This window comes from Gobius niger, assembly GCF_951799975.1.
Source record: "Gobius niger genome assembly, chromosome: 2".
NCBI lineage: Eukaryota > Metazoa > Chordata > Actinopteri > Gobiiformes > Gobiidae > Gobius > Gobius niger.
Window position 1 is genome coordinate 25653433 of NC_136853.1, and position 24953 is coordinate 25678385.

Genomic DNA, 24953 nt, shown 5'->3' on the forward strand with positions numbered 1-24953 from the left:
CTCATGCATGTGTGCACTGGTGAGGCGGGAGGACTGTGCTCGGTTTCTGCAAAGAGGCTGGTCGGCCTGCCCTGTCTGTGTTCCTGAAACGCTGTGTTTTCACGGACTGAGCCCTGCCTCAGCTCGTAAATGCTTGAGCTGGAGGAGACCACGGGGGCATTATGAGCGTTTACTCCAGCAGTCCCTCAATTGTGACCGCTCCAGCCTGAACTGCAAATGGAGCGGGGCGACGGGGATGAGCGCGAGGGTTCGTCCCACCAGAATACGATCTGGAAACAGTTTCAAGCCAAAGCAAAACCGCTGCTTAGTCCTAAACTGGGGACCAGAGAATCCGAGGAAAAAAAGGAGCGGGGAATGCGGATGTTCAAGAAGATTAAATGGAAGCAGAGCGCTGCTTTGGACCGGGTGATTTCTTCCTCGCAGCCCGACCTACTCTTCTCTGGAGCGGATCAACATGCGGGCGCTCCAGCCTGCGACAAACCGCAGGCACATCCTTGCCCAAATCGACCTTCCAGTAGCCCGAACAAGCCGACTGTGTCACAGCTGGTGCACTGCCACCACAAGAGCTCGTCCCTGGGCTCTGAGCGCATGGACGGGCTGTCGGACCCCCTGAGCCATGGGGCCAGCGGTGCAGGCGAGGCGGGAGATCCACAAGCACAGCTGGAGAACCAGGACGAAGCACAGGTGTGTAGACTGCTGCAGGGGCTACACAGATCTAATGTTGCACCACATGGTGTTAAAATGAAGCCTGCCTACTCCACAGTGATGAACTTAGGGCAGCTGCCATCTTTGTGATACTTTGTGGAGCATCCAAGTGTAGCATGAGTCATAGTGCACTCCCCATTCTCTTCAGTTTGTCTAATGTGAGGCGATTTGTGACCATGTGAAATGTGCTATATGTCCTTTCCTAAATAATCCTTTACTTTGACTATTAGCAATTTGTCTGACCACTACATCCCTGTGTTTGCAACATAAAGGCAGACTATAGACTTAACATTTTATTCTGATTGGGTTGGGATGTAAAATTCCTGCACTGATCATGTGACCACCAATCATTTTGGTTGCCCTAATATCGTCATGTTGTGATTGGGTGACACTGATCAGAGTAACTTTCTCCCACTCACTCCCACTGATCAGCCTCCACGTGCTCGGAGTGAGCGACAACATGGACATAAGCAATCACAATGAAGTGAGACCCTTCTGAATATGCAGTTAGGTTTTATTATTATTAGTAGTTTATTTGACAGGGGCAGCACACATTAATGAACATTTCTGCAAATGTCAGTATCAGCTGCAAAGCGAGTTTTCAACTGTTGTCCCTGGGCAAGGTGTATAATGCCAACAACAATTACAAAACATGAAACAATTAAACCTCTTACCTCTTAAAAAAACTTTTTTCTTTTTTTATCCTACTTAATAAATAGAAATAGAACATCACAAATACTGGCATTTGATTTCCTAAAATTGGATTTGTTATTTGTGTTTTATATTTAACCTTTTAATATGAGAACATTTGGACTAGAAAGCATGAGATAAAGTTATTTGGTTCTCCCGCCTGTAATGGACGAGAACATTATTGGGTTTGATTGTTCTAAATGACAAATAATGTAACATGTGTTCTGAAAAAGTATGGCTGTGTCGTCATAAACCAAGTACTGTTCAACATTGCTCTTTATTTAATCAGGAGTGCACTGAGATTCAGAATCTCCTCTGTGGGAAGTCCTGCCTCCAGAGGGAACCCATTATGTGTCTGTTCTGCACACCCTGAGGAAGGCTCCATGGAGCTGAAGCGTGTTGGAGCATTTTTAATTGAATACGCCATGTCAAATATAAAGGCTTTATAACTTTGAATCATCAGAGAGCCTTGGAGTTATTTTTGCAACTCAGATTTTTTGCTTTTATCCATCTGGAGACTCTTCCATCATAGCCTGTGTTTCATGGTAGATGACACCGACATGGGCATCGACACCAGATTCTTTTTGATGTGAGGCCGGTCACAATTCTTCTATTAATAATAATAATAATAATAATAATAATAATAATAATAATAATAATAATAATAATGATAATAATAAATTATTATTATTATTATGCATTTTATTTGAAAGCGCCTCTCAAAACAGCCAAGGACACTGTACAAGGACACAGTAACATGTCTTTGTTGGTCTGCTGTGTTGAATTACTGTAGTTTCTTTGACCTGTGGTTACACCTTTGTAACCTCTTATAAGGCACACTCACAGAAGGATTAGCTCCTAACCAATCAGGGATCTCTGTTGGCTCCACCCACTTCCTTCTTACAACTGTCACACCTTTTCATCACAGTCTCTGCTTACACATGGCTGCTGATGAGGCTTGTTTTTCATTAACTGTGTTTGTATGGACCTAGATGCAGATTTGTGTCTGAATGCTGAGTCTTCCCTCGTGTTCCTATATCCTTTATATATTTGACCCTTTCCAACCCCATTGCCTTTATACAAATCGCTGTGCTGTGACTGACCCTGGATCGTTTTATAAACGAGGCCTCGGCGGCAGAGTCCCATCATGCAATACGTGGCTTGCTCCGCTGTGCTTCAGCTGATGAGTCCTTCCTGCTCTCCAGATGTGGACGCCTTCTGTCGGTGAGAGCGCTGCTTTATTGCTGCTTGGGGGGACTTTAGCCAAATTGAAGTGGTTCCATGCGTTTTTTGTAGAGTCTTGTCTTTTCTCCTTAGTTGCCACAATGAATAAAATAGAAGGTTGTATGTTTGCCAAACATACCAGGTAGGTCAAACTTTTCAGTGGGCTTGCCTCTCCTCAGACTTGACTCGTAACTTTGCTGCGAGTGGGGACATCACCAGCAGGTGCTGTTTGTCTTGACTACAGGAAGTGAACCATGAAACATTAGGTCTTCTTCCAAATGCTTTATTGTCATGACACATTTATAATTATAGTTTTGTCCAGCTGATCATTAGGAGCATGTTTAGTGTTGATGGCAGGATTGTTTATTCATCAGTTTTGCAGCAACTTATTACCTGAAAAATTTAGCAATGTGGTTTTAAGTTAAATAAAGGCATTATGCTACTTTTGCCATACACCAAGTAAGTGAATGGGCATTGCGCTGGGTTCTTTTCTTTTGGGATATCCCTAACTGGGGTCCCCAATAAACCACTGTCCTCTCTATTTGCCGAGTAGGTCAGTTTCCGCACTTCACTTTGAATGGCCCTTTCAGATATCCACACTTCTTATTTTGGGCCTCTTACTGACACCAATTCTTGCAGAGGCATCGTCAGACTCAGCATTGCTTGCTCGCTTCCAGTTATTGCACCTTTGCACTTCGTTGTGGGTGTTGTGAACAGTGTGTGGATCTCGAGATGCACACGGCGGTCTGTTTGTGCCTTCATTGCTCTCTCTTTGCTTGTATTGATTGATCATTATTGATGGTAATGCTCTCTTGAGGCCGGAGCGCCATGTTAGGGAGTGTTGCTGTGAATAAGATATACAGTAAGAGTGCTGCCAAAGTGTCTGCTGTCAGGAGCTCTGTAACAATGGATATAAATCTGTTGTATATGGAGGTTGTGGTAATGTAGTAGTAGTATGAAGGAAATATATGGGATGCTGAATGGAGACATTAAAACTCACATAGTTGCACCATCCAGAATAATCTACCTCAATGATAGTTGGAAAACAGTTGAGGTTCAGGCTTTACCAAACTGAAAATGTCTCATCATGAGGCTGACCTGTATGTCCTAAAGTGATTCCTTTTATATTAAGAATGTTTTAAGGTGAATGCTTTATATGGCCTAAAACCAAAAGCCAAGTAGTTCACCCATGAATGGCCAGCATGTATGTTACAGGAATAACTGGACTGCATGAGTTAACAAGCAGCTTACTGTGGATTAAGCCGTGTGACACTAAATCAGGAAGCAAAGTACAGGGATGAGAATAGTGTCAGATCACCCAGGTTCCCCTCAGCCTGTTTACATCAGGTTTGTGCGTGTGTTTGCACACATTGAGGTCATTGTGGTTGGTTTGTCTGGTGCTGTCACCATTAGGTTCTGAAATTATGTTGTTACATCCAAAGAAACATTAGATTCTACATGGTAGTAGTAGTTCAGAGTTCACATGATGGACGAGTTAATCTTGAGTGGATTACTTTTAATGTGTGTTTCTTATCTGTCTGTAATATCAGCAGGATTTGACATCTGTTCAGTCATGTTAAACTGTTGTAGATATTCTTCAATCTAAAACTACCTCTGACCAACAAATGCATATTTAGATGTTAAGATGAAGATGAAAGGCTAATTATACTGAAAATGGTTATGTTGGAGGCACAAGTCTGATCTATCAGATGAGAGCAGGTATCACTGACCTGATACTTCACTAAACACTTCCAGAACATGATAGATAGATAGATAAATAGATAGATAGATAGATAGATAGATAAATAGATAGATAGATAGATAGATAGATAGATAGATAGATAGATAGATAGATAGATAGATAGATAGATAGATTCATTGATCCCCAGATTATTAAATGCCATGGATTTTGTTGCAACATACATAGTTTACCATCCCTTAGTAGGTAGTGCATGAATATCTGTCCTATCAATCTATCTGTTGATAAACAAATTTCTAACAAATCAATAAAAGACATAGAATATGAATAAGATCAGCTCCCCTTCCATTATTATGTTGGCTGATATCGCTGCAAGGCAGGGTTTCATTGGTCTTGAAAGTTTACTATTGCACTGCAGACGTTGTCACAGCCTGTAATTGCAGTTTATTACGAAACAAGCGTATGAAAGCGTGTGTCTAACTGGTCACATTTACCTTGGCGGCACGGTTGCACAGCGGGTTACAACTAGAAGGTCCCGGGTTCGATTCCCTCCTGAACACGGGGCCTTTCTGTGTGGAGTTTGCATGTTCTCCCCGTGTCTGCGTAGTGTGTGTGTGAATGCATGACGGTCAGACGTGTGCTGTCGCGACAGTGCTTCCCCAGGGAAAACTGAATCTAAAATAGTCTCATGTAAAGCACTTTGTGGCAAATAAAGTTCTCCTTCCTTCACCTGTTCCCGCATCATTGTTAGGCTTTTATAAAATCTATAGAAGAAATGAGATATCAGTGCATTACAATTGAATCAAAGTACTGTGAAATGTGCAGAGTTGGTGCTCTGGTGAGACCAGAGGTGAAGCGGCCGCAGTGGGAGAAAGGTTGCAAATAAATGGACAGAATATCAGCTAAACAGCACTTTGGTGGTATGGGAGGAAGCTACTCTCATGTAATTTCCTGTTCGTCGTCACTCCAGAGACTAGTTGCAAGTTGAATTAGACATTGCAGTGTTAGTGGTAAGCAGCCGCTGATTCAGTCACAACAGAGACGGCTTGTTCTATCCTTTCATTTAAAACTGCGTTCATGCGCCGAATTACAAGTTTAGACAAGCTCTTCATCAGTTTTTAAATCTTTTGTGCTGCTTTTTGTAACAAAAGTGTTTTTTAGGGGGTGGGAGCCGCCAGTGGAGCTGGAGCCGGGAGCACTCAGGATCGATTGTCAGGCGCTGGGATGTACAAGCTGGAGGTTGTGCTGAAGAGGGGCCACAACCTCGCCATTCGAGACCGAGGAGGTAAACTGCAACCTGAATATTCCTTTTCTCTGTTTTCTGGCTGATCTGTGGATTTCTTCATCTAGGAACCAGTGATCCTTATGTGAAGTTCAAGCTCAGTGGTAAAGAAGTGTTCAAGAGTAAAACCATCCACAAAAACCTGAACCCTGTGTGGGACGAGAAGACGACGCTGATACTCGACACCTTATCAGAACCTTTGTATATTAAGGTAAAGCATGTGCAACGTTTGTTTGTTCTTTTCCATTTCCTAAAAAAAAAATGGCCATAAAAGCAGCGTTTTGTTTCATCACAAGGTTTTTGACTATGATTTTGGTCTCCAAGACGATTTCATGGGTTCAGCTTACCTGTACCTGGAGTCTTTAGAACAGCAAAGGTAAGACAGGTCCAAGTGTCGAGCCACATCATTAAAACACACTGTTTCTACTCTAACCGTAAATAACCCTGTGCCAGTGGGAGAACTTAAAAGGATATTTCAGGATTTTTGCCATAGGGCCTCATTTCCTAGTTATCCAGAGTGTTGCTGATTTCTGGAGATATATTTTTTGGTAATTCATGCAGTTCTTATATTTGAAGAGTTACGTGGTGCTAGGCTAGTGCTAAGCTAGCGCATGTGTTGCCCCCTCGAAATCACCAGGGAGAATCAGTTGGCTTTTCAAAGTTTATTTCGAGCTCAAATAGTACAGAAAAGAAAAGGGTAAACATAGGTCCCCTGTGAATAAAGAATAAAATAGTTTAGCGTACTATGGATTAAGTTAAAATGGACAAACAGATAAAACGACACTTACACGTCCCAGATGTAACGAGGCTTAGGCCACGGCCCGACTACTGCGCCACAGCTTCTGCCCTGAGGCTGTGGGCCTAGCTCTTTTAAACTAGCATAAACAGGTCACGTGATGGACGCGCTTCCGGTTTCAATTATACAAAGACAGTGTTTAATTTAGCGAAAAGATGAATAAATACTGTTATTTACAGTGAACCATTTACCAACAATAAGAAAGCGCTTAAATACTTTGTCGAGAATGGGCTGACAACACCCTCCCCCACTAAAAATAATGTTAAACCAACATTCCCTTAATCCTACTGGGGGGTCTTACTTGACTTAAACCATAAATTGTAGCAAATAAACAATTTGAACCACAACAATACTTCACAAAAGAGTCCAGGCTAAATGAATAGTGTCCGTTATCCAGGAGTCCTTTGGCACGGCGGTACACACAGGTTTAACGGTCCATTTCCGTATTTGGGTAGATAGTCCGTTGAAGCATTGGTGGGCCCCAGAATCTTCAGAAGTGACTCAAGGAAAATACCTTCTACCCAAGATTTTGTAGCAGCATAGCAAATCAACTTAACAAATAGCATGTACTACTTAAACCATAATTAAAGTACATTTACTACTATTGCACATATCTCTATTGCACACAAGCCACATACTTTAAAGTGCAAAGTGCAAAGTGCAACTCAATTAGCAGGTACATAAAGTGCATGTTACTACTGCATTACGACTGGGAATTAAAAAGGATATAGGTTGGCCGAGGTGCTGAAGAAGCAGTCTCGGACCCTCGCTGGTTTGGACACACCGACAGGACAGGTCTGCACTTCCCGAACCGTGGGCTCACCGAGCTGGTCGTAGGTGTACACGCGCCTGGGCAGTCTGGTTCTGACAGGTCTTGCAGGTCCCTCCGAGGAGTCAGAGGAGGATGCCTCTCGCTCAGATGAATCCGCTTCCTGTACTGGCTCTGGCTCCGGCTCAGGGTCAACCTCTGGGATCAGGATCACCACTTCAGCTCTCTCCTCAGCAGGTGCAGCTCCCTGTTCCGGCTGTCTTGGAGTGGGGACTCTCGGTTGGAACTCTCTGGCAGTTGGATTGAGCGGCTGAAAAACGGGTTGGGGTGGCATGACGAGATGGTAGTCTTCCTCACTAGAGCTCTCTGTACCTGCAGGCTGGATGTTGCACTTAACACTTGTCCCTCTTCCTGGCGACGTTCTGGTTCTCCTGCTTCTCCTTTTAGGGTTGGGGACGACAGGCGCTGGTTCAACCAGGTAAGGACAAGGTAAGAGTAAGTTTCTGTGCAGCACACGTCTTCTCCCTACAGCATTCAGAGGCTCAACCACATAGACAGGGCTTCCAGGGCCTTTGCTCTCCCTCACCACATGGACAGTGTCCTCCCAGTGACTGCGGAGCTTCCCCGGACCACCTCGAGGCGTGAGATTTCTCACCAATACATGGTCACCCGGGTTCAGCGTGGAGCTCCAGGCGCGCTGATTGTAATAATCTTGGCCCTTTTTTGCAGACTTCCTCATGTTCGTCAGGGCAATGGAATAGGCTTCCTGCATTGCCTCTCTCCACTTCTCCGCATAGCCAGCAGGGGTCTGTTTCTCTGCGTCACCGAGCTTCTTGGGAAACAAGAGGTCAACTGGGAGGGTTGGTTCACGTCCAAAAAGCAAGAAGAAAGGGGAGTACCCTGTCGCCTCGTGGATGGTGGAGTTGTAGGCATGAACTACTTTGTTGAGGTGCTCCTTCCATCTGGCCTTTTGTGTCTCCTCCAGTGTCCGCAGCATACTCAACAGAGTCCTGTTAAAACGTTCGGCAGGGTTAGCTTGGGGGTGGTAAGGTGTAGTGCGAGAGTGTTGAATACCACCATATTCCTGGAGCTTCCGAAACAGCTGGTTCTCAAACTCTCTCCCTTGGTCGTGGTGGATCCTGGATGGGAACCCAAAGCGTGGGATAAATTCGTCAAACAGCTTTCTGGCAGCAGTTTTCCCGGCCTTGTCTTTGGTTGCGTAGGCCTGAGCGTATTTAGTGAAATGGTCCACTAAAACCAGGATATACTCTTCCCCTCCGTTGCTTTTCTCCAGATGTAAAAAGTCTATTGAGACCATCTCGAATGGTGCAGAAGTTTCAATGCTTTGAAGTGGTGTCCTTGTGACTCTGTTGGGCCTTTTGTTTTTGATGCAGCTGCAGACACGTGTAACGTAGTGCTCCATCTCCTGCCTCATTTTTGGCCAAAAGAAGCGCTCTCGGGCCAGGGCCACCATCCGGTCAGCACCCAAGTGTCCCATCTCCTCATGGAGGTACTTGTACACCAGGGGCTTCAAGGGCTCTGGCACCACCAGTTGCAGCCTGTTGTTGGTCTTCCTCCACAGGAGTCCATCTTCACCCAGCTGCAGCTTTGGCCATTCTCTCAGGAGAACCCGGACTTGCTCACTCTCTGCAGCTTTGTCTCTGTACTTCAGGTAAGCGTTTTCTCTTTTCAGGTTGGAGACCCTCTGGATGGCTGGATCTGCATTCTGCTGGGCCTGGATGTCTTGGATGGAGAAGGGCTGAAGGGGTGGTACAGCACTGCCATCTGGTGGTAGGACATCCACATTACAGGTGACAGCAGAAATCCAGTTGATCTCACCTGTTTGGCTGCTTTTGACTGCTTTACAGATGCTGTCCATGACCTCCGGCTCACACTCTTCCGTGCACTCCTGCATGATGGTTTTGATGGGCTTAGGTCTGCGAGAGAGAAAGTCAGCATCTGTGTTAGCTGTTCCAGGTCTGTATTTGAGTGTGAATCTATAGTCTGCCAGCTCTGCAACCCAGCGGTGACCCGTGGCGTTGAGTTTTGCCGACTTGGTAACGTAAGTGAGTGGGTTATTGTCACTGTAGACTGTGAAGTGTGGCGCGTGGAACAGGTAGTCACGGAAACGCTCTGTGATGGCCCATTTCAGTGCGAGGAATTCCAGTTTTCCTGAGTGCAACTTGTAGTTCTTCTCTGCAGGCGTCAGGGTTCTGGATCCGTAGCCAATCACTCTCAGTGCGCCATCTTGTCGCTGGTACAGCACAGCACCGAGCCCTTGCTCTGAGGCGTCAACATGGAGAATGAAAGGCTGCTCGAGGTCTGGATATGCCATAACAGGTGGATTTGTAAGTTGGTTCACAAGCGTCTCTAAAACTGCTCTGTGTATTTCTGTCCACTGAACCGGAGAGGAGGGTGGGAGCTGAGCACCTGAATGTTTTGTCCCCTTTTTGTGGCAGTGTTTTGGCTCACCTTTGGGCTTTGCCAGCAGCTCATACAGTGGCTTTGCAGTCCTGGAGAAGTCCTGGATGTAAGCTCTGTAGTAGCTCAAGAATCCCAGGAGCTTCCTCACCTCTCTCACTGTAGCTGGGGTCTGGTACGTGAGCGCCTTTACTGCCTCCACCTCTCTTGGGTTCATCCTGTATCCTTCTGCAGAGATCACTCGACCAACATAAGTTACTTGTGGCTTAAACAACTCACATTTTTCGGCCCTCAGCTTCATCCCACAGGCGCTCTGTCGCCGCAGGACTTGTCTGACGTTTTCCACATGTTGGTCAAATGTGCGGCTGAAAACAAGGACATCATCCAGATAGGGCACACAGACTTCATCCCTCAGATCTCCCAGGCATCCCTCCATGTGGCGTTGAAAAGCAGCCGGGGCATTTGAGAGGCCAAAAGGGATCCTGGTCCACTCATAGAGTCCCCATGGTGTAATAAAGGCTGTGTATGGTCTGCTCTTCTCGCTCATGAAGCCTTGGTGGTATGCTTTGCCCTGGTCCAGGACGGTGAACCAGGAGTTTCCACCCAAGTTTTCCAGGATTTCTTGGATCCTGGGGATGGGATGACGGTCTGGCCAGGTCTTCTCATTCAGCAGCCTGTAATCAATGCATAACCGGAGAGTGCCGTCCTTTTTCCTGACGCAGACTACCGGTGAAGAGTAAGAGGAATAGGACTTTTGAACCCAACCTCTACTCAACAAATCCTGAATGTGAGCCTTGACTTCCTGATACAGGTGTCGGGGTATGGCATTGTATGTTCTCTGGACAGGAACAGAGTCTTTCAAATTAATGTCCATTTGCAAACCAGTGACACAACCAGCATCCCACTCATCTCTGGCAAACACGTCACCCTCCTCCACCAGCATCTGACGAACTCTGTGCTGCTGCTCTGCCGAGAGGTGACTCAGATCTACAGGCGGGACCCAGGGCTCCCTCTGTGGTGCTTGACTGGGCTGCTCCGGTGAGGATGTGGCACTGCCCTCTGGTGACTTGGGCTCTAGTGGATAAACAGCATCAACACTGTGTAACCAGCCAAGCGTTGTGCGGCCACAAAGAGTAATATCACAGTCTGTTGTGTTTTCAACAGTTACCTTAATCCTCGTATTCTCTTGATGTTGAATGAGCTGCTCTCTTACTTTGAGTCCTGTGGGCCACGGTGTCTCTGGATTAGGCTCCAACACGACGTGAGTTCCACAGAGCAAACCTTGCTGTAGGTAGTTGCATTGCACTTGGATGGCGTTCCTCTTTGGGACAGTAACTGGCATTCTTCCCAGACGAGCAATGTGGGGGTTGTTTTCAGGTGACTGCTTCTGTAAAACAGTTAGAACAGCCCTCGCAGTTTCCTGACCCACATCAAGTGCTGAACAAAATCTCCTTACCATGTGACCAGAAGGAAAACAGCTTCCAAGACCCTCATTTGCCAAAGCCAGCTCCTCAATTACATTAAATCCAATAATAGGACGTTCCAGATCTGTAGAGGCGACTAAGATAGGAACAACTACTGGTTCATCACTCATCCCAGCAACAGCATCTTGTGACAGTGCAAACTTCACTTCAATCCAGCCCTGATATGGAATCTTTGTCCCATTTGCTGCGGACAGATCCAGCCCTCCTTCTTCCAGTAACTCTTCCACAGGCCTCACAGTAACATGGGGTAAGTGTCTCTGCTTCCACTCATCTCCAATAATGGACACTTGTGAGCCAGTGTCCCACAGCACTTTGGTGTCAACATTGTTCATTGTGGCTCGAACAAGGCACCTCCTCCCCACCAGCTTAGCAGTTTGATGTTGTTTACCAGTGAGGGGCGCTGTAGTGTAGAATATGTCTGTGTTCTTACCAAGATGTACGCTGGTTTCGATCTTGTTGGTGGAGGCTGTGGTGTTCCTAGGCGCTCTGCGGCAACCAACGGCCCAGTGGTCTATGCTCCCACACTTGTAGCAGTGGTCGCATTTCCCCCCTGGATTGGTCCGCTGGCACTGGTGACACTGCCGGTTGGGGCGTGTCCTTGGCGGTGGTCTGTTGTAGCTGTGGCTGGCTTGTCCCCATGGTGGTGGTTGTCCGGGTGGCTGGTGCAGGCTTGACAGCTGAGTGGTGAGATTCTGAATGGCTTCACAGATTGCTTTGTTCCCCTGGTCTACTTTCTCCATCAATGTGTCACGTTTTTCAAACTTTTGCTTTTTATAACTGGTAGAGTTACTGTCATAACTGCTGCTCTCTGAATCAGTGAAATGTGGATCATTACTCACCGCTAACACCTTGGCTCTGGATTTGCTTGACAGCTTGCCCTTCCTCTCCATCTCCAGGTTGTAGGCGGCGGTCATTTTCTCCAGCAGAACTTCATCAGTTACTCTCGGCTTTTGCAAATATGGCTTTAAGTCAATACGGATGGTGTCATCTTGAAGTCCGGTAAGTATGGTTTGCAAAAACTGATTTTGGATGAGCTCTGGGCTGTACTTCAAGCCAGTGTCTGCTCTCTCTGAAGCAAAGAGTATCTGTTGCCTCAAGTCCATAGCTCGAACTAAAAACTGGACTGGAGTCTCTCCGTGATCTTGTGCAGCACGAGTTAAGGAGTGGTACAGCTCATTAGCATCTTTTTCAACAAAATGAGTCCGCAATATTTGTTTCAGAGCTTTCAATGACAGATCATCTCTACTTTCCAGATAACTTCGCAGTTTTGTTTCTGGAATCATAGCTTGAAGGACTGCATCAATAATTTCGCATTCATCATATCCCTTCTTTAATGCTTTTGTAATTTGTCTTTCTAAACTTGCATATCCCAGCTTATCCGTTTGATTATGTTCACCAATTTGTCCATTAATTTTCAAGTCTTTTCTATACATTGGGTGAACAACAGTTTGAGTTCTTTCAGACAAAATATTAGCGGCAGTAAGCGTGGTGGCAGAGGTGCGTGGTCTTACCACAGGTTCCGTGTTGCTGGGCGCAGTACCAGCTGTGTCCGCCAGAGGGCGGCGTGGCGACGTGGGACCAGACGTAGACAGCGTTTTTCTCAGTTCATCAATGCTGTCATTTATTTCCAATAACAATGACATTCCTCCATCTTCAAGCGACGTGACATCCTCACACTCCAAATGCTGCAGAATTAGCCTTCTCAATTTGCGAGGTGAGTTTTTTTTCTTCATCTTCAACATTGATTTCAAGTGTAGTGCATATTTTAAGAAGTTCCGAAGCAGGTAAGGCAATTAGCTTTCCCTCGATTTCTTCCAGCATATTTTCCCATTCAGACACTTGTTCGTTAAAGTCTGGCATGATTGGAAAGTCTTTTACCTTGGCTTTGATCGTGACTTGCGGTGGGTTGTGTCGTCTTCCTTGACCTAGCTTCCGTTAGCATTAGCTCCGTGATAGCTTCGTGTTGGCGTCTCTCGTAGCGTATTCCACTCACGAATATAGTCCACACACGCGCTCCGGTAGCCACAATCCACGGTTGCGATCCAGGTCATCCACAAACTTAATCCAACCGGGCAGAAACACCAAGATTTTGTTGCCCCCTCGAAATCACCAGGGAGAATCAGTTGGCTTTTCAAAGTTTATTTCGAGCTCAAATAGTACAGAAAAGAAAAGGGTAAACATAGGTCCCCTGTGAATAAAGAATAAAATAGTTTAGCGTACTATGGATTAAGTTAAAATGGACAAACAGATAAAACGACACTTACACGTCCCAGATGTAACGAGGCTTAGGCCACGGCCTGACTACTGCGCCACAGCTTCTGCCCTGAGGCTGTGGGCCTAGCTCTTTTAAACTAGCATAAACAGGTCACGTGATGGACGCGCTTCCGGTTTCAATTATACAAAGACAGTGTTTAATTTAGCGAAAAGATGAATAAATACTGTTATTTACAGTGAACCATTTACCAACAATAAGAAAGCGCTTAAATACTTTGTCGAGAATGGGCTGACAACACATGTCTATGGTAACTAGTAGCCTGCATTAAAAACAGTCTGACCCGCTCCACAGTGCACCTGAGGCAAATCACTTATAACGCCAGACTACCCATATAAATGTCTGTGTCGATAGAATAATTTTAACCATTTTGCATTTAAAATAACTTATATTTGAGCAGCATCAGCTTCGTGGTTGTATAAGCCGCGCAGTGGCGGAGTGATCTGCTAGAAAATAGTCCCTCAAAATGCGATCATTCATGTGATGCAAGGTCAGTTATATTACAAAAATTATTCTATCAACACAGACATTTATATGGTTAGTCTGGCGTTTTAAGTGATTTGCCTCAGGTGCTCTGTGGAGCGGGTCAGACTGTTTTTAATGCAGGCTAGCTGATACCGTAGAAATGCACTAGCCCAGCACTAGCACTAGCCTAGCACCACGAAAACTCTTCAAATATAAGAACTGCATGAATTACAAAAAAAGACCAACACTCTGGATAACTAGGAAATGAGGCCCTATGTCAAAAATCCTGAAATATCCCTTTAACATTGTTTCAGCGCACAATAGTCATTATAAGTATGAAAAGTGGTGAATACAATGTACAAATTAGAAAAGGAATGTGATAAACCTACACAAATGCATGTCCGTTATCCTCATTTCAGGACAATCCCCATCATTTTGCCTTTGAAGGACCCTCACCTTCCAGATGCAGACCTGGGCAGTTTGGAGCTCAGTGTCACCCTCATCCCGAAAGACAGTCCCCTAGAGGACCGGCGGGACTCTATGGTATGTTGCTTTTCACATGTTGTTCTTATTGATCAAATACCCACTGGACTAAGCAGTGCAGCCAAAAATGCTAACGACAGGGCTACTTACTTTCTACAGCACCTTGAGCTTAAGACCTATCGATGGAAACCGTATGTGAATAAAGTGAGTGTCGTAGATGTATAGATAGCATGTACTTAATAGAATCCTTCCCACAATCCACAGAAATAATCTTTAAGGATTTTTTTAGTTGAAATGATGTGTCAGAGACCGAGGTTTATTTTTGGAGCCTTGGGATCCAAAACTTGCATCTGCGGCTCGTGCCTGATGAATAAAACAGACTGAAATCAATTATAGAAATTGCTGCAGCAACATTTAAATTTGTCCTATGCTGTTGTTATTTTTTTGCGTCATTGTATTTTAATCAAATACATTTTAATCTTAAAGGATCACTACAAAAAAAGAAACCAAGTGCGTTTTCTCCAGTTCAGCTTTACCCAAATAAAAAAAGGTTACAGCCTTTAGGCCAGTGTAACGCCTCATTTGAAAGCTAAGACCTATAAAACAGATCAAAATCACTTTCTTGTTATTCTTTTGTTGCTGTGTTTCGTCACTGTTATGTTGTGTTTTTGTCCCTTTTCTATTGCTTTTTTGTCACTTTTTCATTCATTTTTGTCACTCTTTTTTTGCATTTTCATCCTCGTTTTCATCTCATTTTTGTCGCTATTTTGACCCTTTTTTTCTCTCTTGGGTAAAAGCCGAATTGGAGAAAATGTGCTCGGTTCAGGCGGGTGTTAAGAGATTAAACATACATAGTGCTTTGGAGTAGAGCTCTGAGCCGTCTCTGTAGTAGCTCCTTGGTTCCCTCTAGTGGTTATAATAGTCTAAAACTAGATTCAAACAGACTATGGCCAAATGCACTCATGTTTATGTATGTTCAGACCATGCTGCTCAGGAGATCCTGGAAACGGTCGACTAAGGTAAAGGAAGTTGTAACCATGTGACTGCCCTCTGTTTGTGCAGATATTCTCATTTGTTTTGCCGTCCGTGCATGTTTCATCTCTGTGCTGATGTGGACGTTTTTTCTTTATATATTTTTTGTTGTTTTACATGTTCGTGATGTAGCTGCTGCATTACCCAGCTGCTCTGCCATTACGATATAAGATATGCCTATGTTATTAATGTCAAATAGATAAATGTAGACGTTTATTTTGTCTATCAATGTAGTGCCATAGTTCATTTGCTTTTTTCAAGGCTTAACCGCTTTTAATGGCCAGATATATAATCATTTTAGGCCAATAGGAAAAAAAAAAACACTCTGTATATGAGTATATGCATGAGTATTCTGAAATAAAGCAAAAATCCCCAAATGATGCTTTTATAGTTTAAGGTTCTGTAACTTGTGTTTAGATTTGATGCTAAAACATGGCGTGTGTTTCCTGTTTCTGTGCCTGTGTTTCCTGTCTCTGCGTGTGAACTAGCAGCAGCAGTCCACACGTCTGTCGGAGTTGCATCGTAAATCGCAGCTCTGGCGGGGGATTGTCAGTATTGCGCTAATAGAAGGTAAAAATCTCACTCCCATGGACCCGAATGGACTGAGTGACCCGTACGCCAGGTTTAGACTGGGGCATCAGAAGTACAAGAGCAAGGTGACACGAAGCACAACATAGCTCCTTTTGGTGACAATGATATAAAATATATATTTGTATGTGTGTGTCGGGGGTTGTAGACGGTGCCAAAGACTCTGAATCCCCAGTGGAGGGAGCAGTTTGACATGCACCTGTATGAGGAGACTGGAGAGGTGCTGGAGATCACAGTTTGGGACAGAGACACAGGACGCAGGGATGACTTTATTGGGCGGTAAGTGCTTTTGCTCACTGACTTACTGAGGAGGAGACAGACAGACAGACAGACAGACACACAGACAACAGACACATACACACACGCACACACACACACGCACACACACACACGCACACACACGCACGCACACACACACACACACACACACACACACAGACAGACAGACAGACAGACAGACAGACAGACAGACAGACAACAACAGACAGTTAACCTCATAACCACCCGCCTAAACCGAGCGCATAGTCTCCATTTTTACCCAAATCTTACGACAGGCAGGCAGACAGACAGACAGACAGACAGACAGACAGACAGACAACAGACACACACACACACACAAGCAGACAGACAGACAGACAGATTTTCAAAGCGTTTTGGGGGTTTTTCTTTGTAGTTTTATTTATTGTATTTTTGTATTTATTTTTATTTTTTCATAGCTTTTTTCATTGCTCATTTAACACTTTTTTTTTTAACATGTTTTTGTTGCTTTTTAATTGTTTTTCCGGCATGTTTTTGTCGCTCTTTTGCCACTTTTTTCTCGCGCTTTCATCCGTGTTTTTGTCGCTATTTTTTACACTTTACTCAAGACGCTTTTAGAGGGTAATATGCTCTGGACAGAATATGCTCGGTTCAGGCGGGGGTGAAGAGGTTGATTTTGTTTCATTGTTTCAATTTTAAACATACTTTGTTCACGTCCCTGTTTTTGTGTTTTCCAGTTGTCAGCTGGACCTGTCCACTCTTGCCAAGGAGCGGACTCATCATCTAGAGCTCCCTCTAGAGGAGACTCGGGGGCTCTTGGTCCTTCTGGTCACGCTGACAGCCTCAACGCACGTTTCCATTGCTGATCTTTCACTCACTCCACTGGATGACCCTCAAGAGCACAGAGACATACTCCAGCGATATGTAAGCAAGCATCAGTCCACACAAATACTGGTGGAGTGTGTAATTAATAAATCATCTCTCCTTCAAGGGTGTGTTTAAATCATTGTCTAATATAAAAGACGTCGGCATTGTGCAGGTGAAGGTGATGAGGGCAGAAGGCCTCATGGCTGCAGATGTTACTGGTCAGTACTTCTGTTTTACACTTTTGTCCAGACTCACTTATGGTTGGGTGTAACTGGTCTTGTCTTTTTCAGGTAAAAGTGACCCATTCTGTGTTTTGGAGTTGAATAACGACAGATTACAAACACATACTGTTTATAAGAACCTCAACCCAGAGTGGAACAAAGTCTTTACATTGTAAGTCTATCGTTGCACAGTAAATGTATTTATACCACGGTCTCGGTGAATACTGGATTGTGTTTCCAGTACTGCCAAAAAAAAAAGCAAACATGCCCCAATGAACAGTTTCAGTTTGTGGGACCAACAAGTGTCCATTATCAGAAATAACTGGTCCTCCACTCCGCGTCGTCCAGTTATTTCTGATAATGGACACTTAGGAGGGCATTATCCCGTTTATACAATGGAATAAGAGTCGGGCATTATCCCTCACGTATGTTTAAATAAAATATTAACATGTTTATGTTTATGTCAGTAATGTGAAGGACATCCACGCAGTGTTGGAGGTGACCGTGTTTGATGAAGACAGAGACAGAAGTGCTGACTTTTTGGGGAAAGTAGCCATCCCATTGTTACGAGTGAGTGAAGCTTCATCCAACTTGATCTTTTCTGTTCTTGTCAAGTGGTTTATAAACACTGTCATATCACTGTGACCATTTCAGATTCAAAATGGTGAACAAAAGGGGTATGCATTAAAAAACAAGCAGCTGACCGGGCCCACCAAAGGCCTTATTTTTCTGGAAATTGACGTGATCTACAACAAGGTAGGTGTTGATATTTAGGCCGATTTGTAAATAAAAATTCTTAAAGCAGTACTAAGTAACGTGTTTACCTTAATAAATCCTTTTCGTAGCCCCTGTGGGGGTAATACAAGTGTTAATGGGATGATTGGAGGGTCTTTCATCTCCCCCTGGTGTCTCTGGCCAGAAAACCATGTTTGCAACTTGACGGGCAAAGCTAACTGCGGGCTAACGTCACTTTAAACAGTATTTACAGCCAAATTTGAGTGAAAAAAAATATTTCCATTGTATAATTGGGTGCACAGTAACCCTCTCTCCCTTCGCCTTTCCTGTCAGCGTCGTATTTACTCTCCAAGACATTTAATAAGTTAAAAAATCGTAACTTGCTACTACACCTGCAGTTGCGCTTATGGCCTCTAGGGGGAAGAGTTACTTAGTACTGCTTTAATGTTTTGCTTGATAAAATTTAGGAAATAAAATAAATATTTGAAAATAAAGTATAGTTTTGTCTTTTTTTGTCTGTTTTTTCCATGGCACTCACTTCTATTTTGTGGCTTTTCTCAGGTGAAGGCAGCTTTTAGGACAGTTGTACCAGCAGAGCAGAAATACATCGAAGAGGAACAGAAAGTCTCGAAGCAGGTGTGCGGAACGTCATCACGGAAGCCAAAAACAAAACCCATTTCCTGGACATTTAACCTCTTACCCCCCCCCGCCTTATAGAAGAACAAACCTACCTCAATAAATCCTTTTCCTAGTCCCTCTGGGGATAATATAAGTGTTAATGGGATGATTAATGGGAGTGTTTCATCTCCCCTGGTGTCTCTGGCCAGAAAACCACCCTAACAACTTTCCTGCCCACGGGTTGGAGGCGCAATACACACTAATGGAATCACGAAGACGAGGCTTACAGGCTAACGGGCAAAGCTAACTGCGGGCTAACGCCACTTTAGCAGTATTTACAGCCAAGTTTGAGTGAAAAAAAATATCTCCATTGTGTGCTTGGGTACAATGTACAATATCCCTCTCATCCTTTGTCTGTCAGCGTACTATTTACTCTAACGGACAATTAATGAGTAAAAAAAACGTAACATGCTACGACACCTGCAATGGCTCTTATGGCCTCTAGGGACATGAGTTACTTAGTTCTGCTTTAACTGAGCCCATTTTGGTTTTAGCCAAATCTAAAAGCTTCTCGGAGCTCTCAGCCGCAGTGCAAAGCCTCATTTGAAAACTAAAGACCTACAAAACTGTTTTTTTTGTTTCTTTTTGTCACTTTACCGCTGCACATTTTTGTTGAGTCTTTGTCACATTTTTTGTTGAGTTTTTGTCACATTTTTTATTGAGTTTTTGTCACATTTTTTGTTGAGTTTTTGTCACATTTTTGTTGAGTTTTTGTCACTTTTTTCATTACTTTTTGGTTGCGTTTTCGTTCATTCCCATCTGAACTCCACCTGATGCTGAACACGCTCTAATGATCTAATCCAATGTTCTTGGCGAAATCAGAGAAGAACCAGGCAGCGTGTGTTTAGATAAAACACAAACAAATGACTGCTTCTCATTTTTGTCCCCCTCAGTTGCTGCAGCAGAACTTCAATCGTGTGAAGAGGTGCATCATGGTCCTCTTTAGTTACGGGACTTACATCAACAGCTGCTTTGAATGGGAGTCTGCACAGAGGAGCCTCATTTCCTTTGTGGTATGCTCTAACAAGTGCATATTTTCTTCACGTCAGATGTTGTTTACAGTCTTGCCTTCCCCGCAGCTGTTTGTGGTGGTGGTGTGGAACTTTGAGCTGTACATGCTGCCCTTCTTCCTGCTGCTGCTGCTCATCTGGAACTACTTCTTCTCCATGAACAGGGACACTTCGGACACAGTGAGAAATGAGAAATCGATATTTAGATTTGGGCAAAGGTTTGGGCGCCCCTTATTTATTATGAAGTTGCAGCATAATCACAAATGAACCGGCATTGTAAGGGGGTGGGGTGACTTCCATCGCCGGTAGGAGAAACCGGAGCACCCGGAGGAAACATACACAGACAAGGCTGTCTTTAAAACTCTTAACCTTTGAACCCCTGCCTTACCCGAGTGCATTTTCTCCAGTTCGGCTTTACCCAAATCTAAAAGCTGCTCGACTGGTTCTCGCAGCCTCTAGGACACTGTAACGCCTCATTTGAAAGCTAAGACCTACAAAACTGATCTAAACGGATCTTTTTCCTTGCGTTGTTGCCATGTTGTCGTCACTTTTTTCTCACTTTTGCTACTGAGTTTTTGTCACTTTTTTGTGAAGTTTGTTTTGTTGCCCCATATCGCTTTTTTGTTGCTCTTTTGTTGATTTTTATTTGGGCTTTTTTATTGAGTTTTTGTCACATTTTTGCTGCACTTTCATCACTTTTTTGCCACATTTTTGTTGCTCTTTTGAGGGTTTTTTTGCGTCACTTTTTGATTCTTTTTTTGTTGCATTTTCATCTTGCTTTTCTTTTCTTGTTTTTGTTGCTATTTTTGATGCTTTTTTCAAAACACTTTTAGATTTGGGTAAAGCCAAACTGGAGAAAATACTCTAATCTCATTGGTTGTTGATTAGTGAATGAATGAATCTCTATTCCACAGTCAGTAGAAGCCATGTTTGAGTGGGAAGATGAGGAGGAAGACAAAGATGATAAGGTAATATACATGTCATGATCTGTTTTGCATGTGATGTTTATAACACATTGATCTTGTCTTCAGGAATCAGAACCTAAAGGTTTTATGGATAAACTCTATGCAATCCAGGATGTGTTTATTAGTGTGCAGAATGCCCTGGATGAAGTGGCGTCATTTGGAGAAAGGATCAAAAAGTTAGTATTTCTGGAGTTCTTGTTTTTTTTCCCCCATATCCAGCACTTTTTAGCATCTAAACCTGCTCTTTTTGCTTTGTAGCACAATTAACTGGACAGTGCCTTTTCTCACTTGGTTGGCGATCGCTGCCTTATGTTTGGCCACAGTTCTTCTCTACCTCATACCTCTGAGATACCTTGTGCTCACGTGGGGTGCGTCTTCTAAACACACCCAAACTTTGGGCTCAAAACTGCAGAGTAATGACTTTGTGGACAATCAGTTTTGATGATGTTTACTTTCTTCAGGAGTAAATAAATTTACAAAGAAGCTCCGGGATCCATACATGATCGACAACAATGAGCTGCTTGACTTCCTTTCAAGAGTGCCCTCAGACGTACAAGTGGTAAGTAGAGAACGTACCGATAGGCTGCCTGATAATAGTGGGGTTACAAAGGCTCAGATGGTAGTGGTGAATCCCAGTTCCCTCAGGTTCAGATTCAAATAAAATGTAATGCAGTTCACCATGGCCCAGGAACACCTCCACAAAGTCTGCGTGATACTAACTGATTACTCTAAAAGACATAAGATTGCAGTATTTCAACTACATTTCATCTTTAGGGAAAACTTTTCAAACCCACTGGAGGCATGATAAAGGAATAGACCACCATTTTTCCATACTGAGATATGCTCTTACCTGAGCTTAGACGAGTTGATGCGTACCTGTCTGGTTTTTACACGTGTGCTCAGTCACGCAAAAACACCAAAGATGTTGTTAGCATTCAGCCTCTCCTCCTCTCCTCTATGGGGCCAAACGGGGGTGAAGTCAGAAGCGACCAAGCTCTTCCACGTTTTCCCTACTTAAAGGGATATTTCAGGATTATTGACATAGGGCCACATTTCCCAGTTATCCAGAGTGTTGCTAATCTCTGAAGATATTTTTTTGTAATTCAAGCAGTTCTTATATTTGAAGAGTTACGTGGCGCTAGGCTAGTGCAAGGCTAGCGCATTTCTACGATATCAGCTAGCCTGCATTAAAAACAGTCTGACCCGCTCCACAGAGCACCTGAGGCAAATCACTTATAACACCAGACTAACCATATAAATGTCTGTGTCGATAGAATCATTTGAACCATTTTGCATTTAAAATACCTTATATTTGAGCAGCATCAGCTTCGTGGTTGTATAAGCTACGCAGCGGCGGAGTGATCTGCTAGGAAATAGTCCCTCAAAATGCGATCATTCATGTGATGCAAGGTCAGTTATATCCCCAAAATTATTCTATCAACACAGACATTTATATGGTTAGTCTGGCGTTATAAGTGATCTGCCTCAGGTGCACTGTGGAGCGGGTCAGACTGTTTTTAATGCAGGCTAGCTGATACCATAGAACTGCGCTAGCCTAGCACAAGCCTAGCGCCACGTAACTCTTCAAATATAAGAACTGCTTGAATTACAAAAAAAAATACCTCCAGAAATCAGCAACACTCTGGATAACTAGGAAATGAGGCCCTATGTCAAAAATCCTGAAATATCCCTTTAAATACGGTTACGTAGTTACACGATCCAAGTATAGTTACACAAAATTAAACATGTCGATTTTCTAAGCGGGTTCAAAGGGGAACTATATTGTCTGCACAGTATTATCTTCACTCCTGTAGAATTCTCATGGGCTCTGTCTTCAGCCCATCACAAACGGCTGTCCAAGTCATCTATGCCAGTGTTTCCCAACCAGGGGTGCGGGGACTATACTTTGAACATAACACTTTACTATATAGCCACTGAATAATCTATGCTTAGTTGCTCATTATGTTAAAATCTTGGCAGGCTCCTCAAGTTAAGGGGTACTTGAAGTGTACATTAATGCCTCACGGCCGTATGTGAGACAAAAAAGGTTCGGAAACACTTATCGATGCAATGGTTCTGAAAGGCTAATGAGAGTGACTGTGTTCCTGAAATCATAACGTGCTGGATTTGTGTTTGTGATTAGATGCAGCATCGTGAGCTCAAAGTGGACCCTGGACAAAGTCCCAACAAGCGCAGACGGCCTAATCCAAGCTAACCCCCCCCACTCCTGGCATCATATTCCTCTCTCGAAAGGCACCAACATGGGAAACACTGTAACTTAAGCCAAACTCACACATGCACCCTCTTCAGGACAATGTCAGGATAAAGTCAGGATTTTTAAAAGAGAGGAGAGGGCATTGGTGATTTCAGCTTTATTTTATTTACCTATTTATTTTTGTTTGTATTGTGCTGGTGTATGCTTATTGTATTGTCCTTTTTTTGTTTTTTAAATACATTCTGTTGAAGAAAACAAATTTATTTTTTCAATCTTGGAAAAAATAATGACCAAAAGAAATGATGTGGTTTTGGACATGTTTATTTTTCATACTGCACTATATCAAGCACTAACTGTGTAAAATGTCAATGCATGAGTGTGTTGTAAGGCATGCCTCTTCAAAGGTGTGTGTAATTGCTGCATGGGATTTTTTGCATCCCAAGAAAGTTGTTTTCAATCACAATATCAGGAGCGTACGCATATACAGCTGCATGTATATGGTGTTTCATATTGACTGTATCGCTGACAGTGTAGTATTACTGAACATCTCAATGAACAGGCAGAATGTTTGCTATGCACCATCTTTGTACCCACGTTAGCCCGGTGTCTGTGGCCTGTATTTGCACAAATCCACCATGCTGGTTGTCAGAATCGGCTTTAAATCAACAGTTTAGAGCAGTGGTTCTCAAGTGGTATGGCTTTTCCACAGAGGTTTTTTTACTGAACAGGCAGTAGATATGCCTTTAAGACAGTGTTACTTTTGACTACATATTTTTATTTAGTTTAAGTCTTAGTATTTTGACGAAAATTCAATTAAATTTTAGTCAAGATTTCGGCAAAAAAAAATTTTAGTCTAGTTTTAGTCAAATGAATTTAAGACAAATTTAGTCGACTTTGCATTTATAATATTCATTATAGTCATATTTAATCAGGTCCTTTGCTTCATGGAGCTGCTCAGAGCTGTTCCTTTGGCAGTGAATTTACATGATATGAGGCTCTTTCAGACTGTCAATAGACGTTTGGATGATTTTAGTTTCTCCTTTTCATTTTCACTTAGTCGACTAAAATATCTGGACATTTTAGTCATAGTTATATGAAACACTTTTAATTTAGTTTTAATCCAATTTTAGTCGTCAGAAACATCACTTTGACTAAAAATGTCACTGCTTTAAGACTGAAATTATCATTGAAACAACACAATAACCTAAACAGTTGCGGTTTCAGATGAAAAAAAAAGTTCCCTGGAAAAGGCTCGCGACCCGACGAAAACGATTCTGCAACCCACTTTTGGTTCCCGATCCACCAGTTGAGAATCACTGCTTTACATTAGATTTTACATATTCATTGGTGTAGGAGAAAGATTTACTTTCCCTCCAGTTGGTTTCATACATCTCACACACAAAGTCACATGACGAACTAAACATGAATGAATTTCTGCTCAGTCACTGTTTAATTCTTGTACAAATGAACAGCATGTTTGTGAAGAAGGACGTAATGTGTATTTTGCATGTATGTGGAGAGTCTCAAGTCTTTCAGTCATTAAAATATATATTTCAAGGACGTGTTTCCCTATGTTTATTGTACAATTACCATGCAATCACTCTCCATGACATTGATTGTAATAAAGTGTATTATTGCCAGCCGTGTGCCGTAGAGCAATATCTTTGTGGTCAGCAGGGGGAGCAAGTCTGCAGTTTTCATATCTGCCTTTTTGTAACAGTGTCACAGGAACAGCAGATACACTTCAACACACTGGGCTGAGTTTTGCTTTAGCCGAGCTGTTATGTGGGTCTGAGGCTGAAGAGAAATCAGGACTGTGTCACTGAGTTGAGTATGAATTGTGTGTGTGAATGCCTTATCACCCTATGAACAAACACAACAGAGCTTATTGTATCTCGTCCAAAAGGTCAGGCCTAAGTCACAGTAGGTAATCTCACTGTTCTGCATTGTTCCAAGAAAGACCGGGCTGTCACGGTTCACTGCGTCTCATATGGAGAAAGTTCAGTCTGTGACCAGAGGTGGGGAGTGTAGCCAAAATATTTACTCAAGTAAGAGTAAAAAAAAAAGTATTTGGAGAAAATATTGCTTGAATGA

General features: G+C 43.3%; 1 protein-coding gene across 3 annotated transcripts; it reads left to right on the top strand.

The window, feature by feature from the left end:
• Positions 1-21: 21 nt before the first annotated feature.
• On the top strand, positions 22-23086 carry mctp1b (multiple C2 domains, transmembrane 1b). Of its 3 annotated transcripts, none has more exons than XM_079552095.1 (21): positions 22-684; positions 5480-5603; positions 5669-5811; positions 5897-5976; positions 14227-14350; positions 15271-15309; positions 15811-15978; positions 16059-16189; positions 16906-17092; positions 17160-17253; positions 17326-17428; positions 17724-17826; positions 17911-18012; positions 18553-18627; positions 19563-19682; positions 19749-19859; positions 20594-20647; positions 20711-20820; positions 20903-21012; positions 21106-21203; positions 22788-23086. In XM_079552095.1, exons 1-21 carry the CDS (start codon positions 217-219, stop codon positions 22857-22859), a joined length of 2616 nt encoding a protein of 871 aa, XP_079408221.1. In that variant the 5' UTR covers positions 22-216; the 3' UTR covers positions 22860-23086. The 3 variants fall into 3 exon arrangements, with proteins under 3 accessions (XP_079408221.1, XP_079408222.1, XP_079408223.1); XM_079552096.1 differs by having other exon boundaries at positions 15814-15978; XM_079552097.1 differs by lacking the exon at positions 15271-15309.
• The last annotated feature ends 1867 nt before the right edge of the window (positions 23087-24953 follow it).

Bases quoted from the DNA above. Each gene is read 5' to 3' on its own strand.
- mctp1b (XM_079552095.1), top strand. From the start codon at position 217: ATGGAGCGGGGCGACGGGGATGAGCGCGAGGGTTCGTCCCACCAGAAT. The intron at 17,254-17,325 runs GTCAGTACTTCT...TGTCTTTTTCAG, and splicing joins CATGGCTGCAGATGTTACTG to GTAAAAGTGACCCATTCTGT. The intron at 19,860-20,593 runs GTGAGAAATGAG...TCTATTCCACAG, and splicing joins ACAGGGACACTTCGGACACA to TCAGTAGAAGCCATGTTTGA.